Genomic DNA, 8,561 nt, shown 5'->3' on the forward strand with positions numbered 1-8,561 from the left:
TAAACCAGAAGTTGGAATAATACTCTATATGGCCAGATTTAACGTATTAAAAGATTGAACTTGTTCTATATTGGCATTTTATTTATTTATTCTACAGCTTCTGACATTTTACTATTATTTTTAATTTCTTCAAACATCACTTATTTACTTACTACTTCGTATAGTTTTGATCATATTAGCAATGCTATATTTTAGTTGTACTTCATCATAATTGTTATAATCTACCAATAAAATATTTAAATGTAAAAAAAAACAGATCACCTCTCCTTCCTCATGTAGGCTTCATTAATATTCCTATAAACTAAAAGTTGTACATGGCCACATCAATGACTTATCTTTAAGTGAATGGTTATATGTTAAATAGTAACCATTCACTTTAAGTCAGTGATGTGGCAGGCATTTTGTGACAGCACCCATTACACACACACACACACACAATCTCAAAAGGCATCATCAACCCTAAAGCTTTGGGGATTACTTTGAGTCCTCTTTAGCTGAAGCAGCCAAAAGATGTTTCTATTAAACTCAAGTTATTTATTTTTTTCTTCTTAGTGCAGAGTTTCTCAATCTTGGCAATTTTAAGACATTTGGCTCTCAACTTCCTCATTTCCCTGGCTGTATGCTGGCTGGGGAATTCTGTGTGTTGAAGACCATACATCTTATAAGTTTCTGAAGTTGAAAAATACTGGTCTGAGCTACTTACCAAAAGGAGAACTAAGCTAGTAAATGGAATAAGCCCTACATAAGTTTATACAGAGAGCCAATCTGGCGTAGTGGTTAAGGCATCTAAAAATCAGGAGTTCATGAGTTCTAGTCCCATTTTAGGCATGAAGCCAATTGGGTGACTTTGGTACCATCACACACTCATCCCTAGGAAGCATCCACATATCATGAAAGTTGCCAAGGTTGAGGAACACAGTCCCACTGCAATAAAGAGGGAGAGTTGGTTCAACTGCAGTTTTTCCTCTCTATATGGGGCTCGCCTTGAGGAGCACCCAGAGGCTCCAACTGGTCCAGAATGCAGCCACGCGGGTGGTTATGGGAGCGACATGGCGTTCCCACATAACACCTCTCCTGCACGAGCTGCACTGGCTCCCAGTGGTCTTCCGGGTGCGCTTCAAGCTATTGGTTACCACCTTTAGAGCACTCCATGGCTCAGAACCTGGGTACTTACGAGACCGTCTTCTGCCACCGGTAGCCCCTAACCGGCCAGTACGCTCCCACAGAGAGGGGCTCCTCAGGGTGCCGTCGGCCAGTGTCAACTGGCGGCCCCCACAGGGAGAACCTTCTCTGTGGGGGCACCTGCCCTTTGGAACGAGCTCCCCCCGGAGATACGGAGGATCCTGGATTTACGCACTTTCCGCCATGCCCTCAAGACTTTTTTATTCCAACAAGCGGGGCTGGCCTCTTTTTAATTGTTTAATTTTAATTCGAATTTGTTTTTAAAAATAGGGGTGTTTTTAATTAGTATGGGCCAAATTTATTTAATGTTTTTTAAATTGTGTTTTAAATTTTATATTGTATCTGTTTTATGGCTGATACCCGCCCTGAGTCCTTCGGGAGTAGGGCGGTATATAAATCTAAATAAACTCAAACTCAAACTCAAACTCCTCCCTCACTTACTTCTATTACATCCTCTTCAGGTTCCATGGCTTCAAGTGCTGTCCGGGCACTTTCTGTTAAGTAATGTCCCATGGCTGCCTTCAGGACCCCTGGGTTGGGGTACGTCATCTTGATGGTTCACGGTGAGCTGCTGCCCTTGGAGGACATAGCTTCCAACTGCCACCTCTTAGCAACCCTTCTAGAACATTCCTAGATGTTGTTAGCAACAAAGGTTCTGCTAGTTTGGTCCTAGTTGCTACCCTCACATTCTCTGTGGAGCTTTCAACATCTCACAGGAAGGAATCTGATGCTGGAATCCCATTCTGTCAGGTGATCTTATGCTGCATAACATGGAAGCAAAACTGTTGTGTGGATACAGTAATCATACAGTGCAGCTACTAAATGATACAAGATGCATAGATCATGGATGTATACACACATTTCTCGAGTTTATTGTTATTGTCAGTAATGAGCCCCTTTGTTGTCTTGGATTGTCTTGTGGACTGATGATGCCGAATTTAGGGACAAATTACCGGGAATAAAATCTCCAATCTTGACTTGATTCCTTTCTGCCAGGGGCAACTATTTCTATCCTGATTTCAAGCACCCATGGTACTTAAATAGATTCTCCTATGTCCTGCATAAGGAAATGTGCTGAATGAAATAAAAAGCTTCTCTAGTTTATTCCCAGAGTGGCTATCCAAATGCCAAGAATAACGGCACCTCCCACTTACCGTATATTCTGCAGAAACTGGTACTGAGGTATATTGCCTCTGGATATATCCATCATGATCAGTAGCTCTTGATAGCCTTATCCTATATCAAGGGTGTCAAACTCGATTTCATTGAGGGCCACATCAGGGTTGTGTTTGACCTCGGGAGGCTGGGTATGACTGGGTTGGGCATGGCCAGCTCAATATCCTGCAGCCCACATGCAGCCCTCCTGGGCTCCGTTTTCGTCTGCAACGGCCACCTGCAACCCTCTGCCAGTGAAAATGGAGCCCGGAAGGGCTGCACGTGGGCGCAGGACGTCAAGATGGTCACGCCCACCCCAGCCACACCCACTCAGCCTCCCAAGGTCAAACACAACCCTGATGTCGCCCTCAATGAAATCGAGTTTGACATCTGTTTTCACTGGCAGAGGCACCATGGGCCGGTCGTTCGCTGTTTCCAGGTGTTGTGACCCAGGCTCAAGTAGGTAGTATTAGATGCAAACAGTTCCAAAACAAACAGACTTTATTAGAACAGCTGAGAATTAACTCATTCTCAGCGTAGTCCAAACTAAATCAAAACAAACTCTTCATAACACAAATTCTTCAGTCTAATCACCAACCTTGGTATAATTAGGCAAACTGCCAAAGGCTTCTCTTGGCAAAAGTTCAGAAGCAGAAGACACCAACAAGAGATAGGTGCAGCAAGACAAGAGCTAGTCTATCAATGTTGTTTTCCAACAAAGAGCACAAGAGCCGTTGCTGGTCTTTTAAGCCTTATGGGTGGGGCCAATCATCTTCTGGCCCTACTCCCGAGTCATCCTCTTTGCTGTAGCTGCTCTTGCCTTCTGGCAGCTCTTTTCATACGTGCACTAGGAACAGGCTCTTCCTGTTCCTCTTCCTCTCTACTGTCAGCCTCTGGAGGCTCCGGAGTCCACACCTCACTCCCCGATGGCCCTGGCCCCAGCTCTGCCTCCAATGCAGAGCCCTCATCCAGGCCTTCCTCAGCCTCATCGCTGTCTGACTCCGCTGTCAGCTCCGCAGGCTGCTGGTGGACCACACCACCAGGCTGGCTCCGTGGGCCAAATCTAAGCACCCCGTGGGCCAGATGTAGCCCGCAGGCCTTGAGTTTGACACCCCTGCCCTATATGAAGTTGTTATTCTCTTTTGAAATCACCAAAACTGATTTACCAAAAATTATCACTGCATCTTGTGACAGTAATTTACATGGTCAGAATTCTACCGCATATTCTGGTTAAGCTATTGGTAAGCTTTTGGTTTCCTGGATTGATCATAACAGCTCACGAAACCCTCCAGAGCCCAAACCACATATACTCTCCATGTGCTAGGCTATGACTCCATTTTTTATAATCTGAGTTGGAATTTTAGGCACCATAAACCAAGAAGTGTGGGTCCTAGTTTGGAAAATGAAGCTTAGCTCACCATGGAGGTGTTTCCAGTCCCATTTATCTTGGTTCACTGTTTTAATTCCTTTTCAGTTCTACATCCTCCTCTTTCCTCACTACAGTTATAGGAAGAATCTTGTGTCCAACTTTGTGATGAAGTCATATTCAAAACTGAATTTTTATTTCAACCTTTCAAAACTTTCAATGTGTTATACTTTGCCTATGTTTTCACTGATTTATCAGCCATGAACTAACATGTATTTCCTGTTTGGCCAGCATGTTCAGTGTAACCTGCTATCTATAATAAAGCTGGGATCTCTTTCCTGGTGCAATCATTTTATTCACACTTATTTGAAACAACTCTTATTTGCCCATTCAGTCCATTTTGGATTTATATTTTAGGAGACTGTTACAATCCAAGTGGATTTCTTCACCATCAAGAATAATTTGCCGTTGTATGAGGACTTTTGGTTTGAAACTACACATAGTAGCAGCTTTGTGGTAAAGCCTGAGAAAGGATGTGTGTATACATCCATGATGAAATAGATGGACTTCACAGTCAGACACCTTGTGAGGAGATGGGACGCTGTGATGAATCTTTAGCTAATTCAACACTTCATCTCAAGTTTACATATCTTCACGGACAAGGTTAACAACTTTTGATTTTTTAAATTTTATTTTGGGTGACAGCTGTAAATCCAGATGCATAAGAGACCTAGAAAAAAATGCATGTTATTAGATGAAAATCTTACCTTTAGATTATAATGGAATATGAGAAATACTGCCAGCCACTAATCAAACTGCTTCACCCTGCTAAACAAATAATTCCCTCAACACTGTCAAACTATTCACTAAGTCTGTATTACTATTAATCTTTTCATCGTTCCTATCATCCATCTCCTCCCACTTATGACTGTAGCTTTGTTGCTTGTATCCTTATGATTTATATTGATTATTTCCTAGTATGATTTGATTGCTTATTTGTACCCTATGATTATAATTAAGTGTTGTAACATATGATTCTTGACGAATGTATCTTGTCTTTTTATGTACACCGAGAGCATATGCACCAAAGACAAATTCCTTGTGTGTCCAATCACACTTGGCCAATAAAGAATTCTATTCTATTCTATTCTATTCTGAATATGAAGGCCTCACTTTTGGCTAAGCCCCTTTTAAATTTACATCTTCATATTTTTGCATAAAAAGTGAATTAATTTCTGCAATAGTTTCACCTCCCCACTAGTCAAGTTGGAAAAAAAAGTCAGGCAGTTCAGCTTTTATAAAAACATTTTCCTGCATCTTGTACCCACCTTAACCATGTAGGGAGGGAGATGTGCAGGCAGGGGAGCAAGCTTCATGCTGCAGAATAGTTGTAGAAGTAATAGCCTCCATATGCCACGATTCCAAACCACAGCATTGCTCCAAAAAATTGCATCACCGATTTGTTCATCCGCACTAAGCAGGCTTTAAGGGAAGAGAAAAATTATTTCTTTATCATATCAAATGAAATACAAGGGGCCATATATCTGCTTTGTAGTAAAACTTGGGAAACAACAGAGAATGAAGAGGGAGACAGAGCTAGATAAGGAGGAAAGAAGATACATTTATTTCATACATATGTGGTAAGATAGGCGATCAATACATTGGATAAATAAAATAAATATGGGCAAGATTTGGGTTGAAATTGACAGGAGTCCTCAACTTATGGCCACAATTGAGATGAGAATGTCGGTTGTAAGTTAGTGTGGTTATAAGTTGAGTCATCATGTGACTGGACCCGATTTTATAACCATTTGTATGGCAGTCATAAGGCGAATTGAGCTTCCCCATTGGATGTTTCGGTTGCGATGGCTCAGTGGCTAAAACACTGAGCTTGCTGATTGAATGGTCAGCAGTTCAGCGGTTTGAATCCCTAGTACCGCGTAACAGGGTGAGCTCCTGTTACTTGTCCCAGCTTCTGCCAACCTAGCAGTTCCAAAGCAGGTAAAAAATGCAAGTAGAAAAATAGGGACCACATTTGGTGGGAAGGTAACAGCGTTCCATGCGCCTTTAGCATTTAGTCATGCCAACAACATGATCACGGATGTCTTTGGACTGCGCTGGCTCTTCGGCTTTGAAACGGAGACGAGCACCGCCCCCTAGAGTCAGGAACGACTAGCACATATGTGCAAGGGGAAACTTTACCTTTACCTAATGCAGGGGTCCCCAACCCCTGGTCCGTGAATCAGCTCCAATCTCTGTGCATCTGCACAATACTGAGCTGCCAGGATCCACTTCTGGAAATATAGATCTGGCTTAGGGGGAAGTGTTGGAGGGGAGGGAAGACCACCAGGTCAAAAATATCAAGATGTGGTATTATATAATCTGTTATGAATTTGGATTTTACTTTGAAGAAGTCACAGGGGGAGGGGTCGTGAGGGAGGGTTTTGGAGGAGGGGGGAGAAAAAAGGGGGAAAAATCTGTATTTGAAAAACTTTTTCAATAAAAAAAATATATATCAAGATGTGGGCTACATATTTGTGATGAAAGCTCTTCCCTTTCATAATGTGGTCTTGCCCATGGAAAAAAGGGGGGGGGTTTCCATCCCATTGTTGTGTTTGCTGTGTTGACTATCTGACTGGCCAGTAAATGTTCTAGAAAACAGTGGTAGACTGACCTGGCACTGCAAAGAGTAGCATAAGGAGCCCAAACTTGTTCAACAGGGGAACCAGGTAAGGATACCCCTTTGCAACAGATAATTAAAATAATCACTCTCTGGGTAGATATAACCTTTCCTCCCTCACGCACAGCCACCCTAGTGTGGCAGTGTGACTAAAACATGGGAAGCCTTCAATGGGTGTCTTTGACTGAACTTGTTATTATTGTTGTGTGAAGGCAGCTGGGTTTCCTGGTAGCAGTAGCTTCCTTCAAGGGTTGATGTAAGCCCTACAAAGTCCCTCTAAATGGAATATGGTCAGCATGAAGAGGGCCTCTGAACCTATGCATAAGGCCCCAAAGGTGCTTTTTTTTCAAGAGGCAACTGGACTTTATGGTTTTTTCTTTGAAGCAGCTTTGCTTCTCATCCAAGAAGCTTCTTCAGCTCTGACTGGATTCCCTTCCAATCCTTCCATTCCCCACCATCCAGTCAGAGCTGAAGAAGCTTCTTGGATGAGAAGCAAAACAAAGAAAAAAATAAATAAAGAAAAAACAAAAAACAGAAAGAGCCTGAGTGGTGTAGGAGGCTAATGCCTCCTACTAAGGCAGCATTTAATCCAGCTGCCTGCAATTACTGCAAGTTCAATTCTCACCAGGCTCAAGGTCGACTCAGCCTTCCATCCTTTCTAAGGTGGGTAAAATGAGGACCTGGTTTGTGGGGGCAATAAGCTGACTTTGTATAAAATATACAAAAGTATGAAGGCTATTGCTTAACACATTGTAAGCCGCCCTGAGTCTCCGGAGAAGGGCGGTATATAAAAATAAATAAAAATAAAAAATAAAAAAAATAAAGTCCAGTTGCCTCTTGAAAAAGCACTTTTGGGGCAACCGTGCCCTGGATCACCGAGAATCTCCATAGACATATGCATAACTCCTTTCCTCAGTCCTAGGTAACCCGACGACCTTCCCTCTGCCTAACCATCTTTGCACATCCCTCACCCGATGCCCCGCCCTTGACGCGCTTGAGCTCCAGGGCACCGTCGGGTCGCCCCGGTGCGAAGACGGCCGTGTGCACCTCCATGGATCCGGCACCTTCGGACTGGAAGATCTCACGGAGCAATTTCTCGAGTTGCACGAGAGCCGACTTTTCTTCGTCGGGCCGCGGCTGCACGATCACCCCTACCAGGGCAGCCGGGGAGTCCCGGCTTTGATCCCGCACGCCCTGCAACACTTCCCGCAACCGATCGGGCCGCTCCCGCAGCGACGACGGCCGGCAGAGGAAGAAGATCAGCTGGCCCGACGGCGTGGACGGCAGGGAACCGGGCGCGGGGAGCGGCCGCGTAGCAACGGGGGCGCAAGAGTCAGCGGAGCCGGCCGGGCTGCCGGCGGCGCCGCCCGTGGCCGGCAGCACGTGGTGCGCGAAGGAGCTGAGCACGGTTTGGCCCCCGTCGGAGCCCCACGACTCGCCGGCCAGCAGCACCACCTGCGTGCGCTGCACCACCGTCCCGTCCTCGCACGGTCCGGGTTCCTTCTCGCCAGCCACGCCGCGACCGCCGGTCCGCCGCCCGCCACCCGAGCTCCCGCCCCGCTGCTCTTTGCGCTCCATCCCGCCCGGGTCCGTCCAGCCGCTCGCCGCGCCGGCGTCGCTCCCCGCGCGCCTCTCCTGCGTCTTGCGCGGGTGTCACAATCGTCCGCCGGCCCCTTCTGGGCGTAAGGAGCAGCGTGGAGTCCCGGCCTGTGACCCCGCGGAGGTGGGGGGGAGGCAAACGGGCTGAGCGAGCTGCCTTTCGTGCCCAGAGAGGCCCCGACGCGAGCGCGCTTCCTTTCTGGGCGCTTTGTTGGAAGGAAGGTCGGTCTTCCCCTTCGTTCCTCGGTTCCACCACTCGCAAGCCATGCGCTAGCTAGATTTTGGTCACCACGCTATTAAAAAGATGTTGAGACTCTAGAAAAAATGCAGAGAAGAGCAACCAGGATGATTAGGGGACTGCAGACTAAAACATATGAAGAACGGTTACAGGAACTGGGCATGGCTAGTCTACTGAAGAGAAGGACCAGGGGAGACATGATAACAGTCTTCCAATATTTGAGGGGCTGCCACAGAGAGGGGAGGGGTCAAGCTATTTTCCAAAGCACCTGAAGGCCAGGCATGGAATAATGGATGGAAACTGACCAGATTCAACCTAGAAATAAGAAGGAACTTTCTGAC

At 45.7% G+C, this 8,561-nt stretch overlaps 1 protein-coding gene across 1 annotated transcript in view; it reads right to left on the bottom strand.

The window, feature by feature from the left end:
- Positions 1-1,731, bottom strand: part of FSIP2 (fibrous sheath interacting protein 2) — a 68,473-nt gene extending 66,742 nt beyond the window's left edge. The window contains exon 1 of the mRNA XM_070931973.1: positions 1,624-1,731. Coding sequence (XP_070788074.1) covers positions 1,624-1,731 — 108 coding nt within the window. The remainder of the gene's footprint in view (positions 1-1,623) is intronic.
- Positions 1,732-8,561: the final 6,830 nt, after the last annotated feature.

The sequence above is a fragment of the Pituophis catenifer genome, unplaced genomic scaffold (genome assembly GCF_029215685.1).
Source record: "Pituophis catenifer annectens isolate HBS135680 unplaced genomic scaffold, rPitCat1.0.hap2 SCAF_1, whole genome shotgun sequence".
Lineage (NCBI taxonomy): Eukaryota > Metazoa > Chordata > Lepidosauria > Squamata > Colubridae > Pituophis > Pituophis catenifer.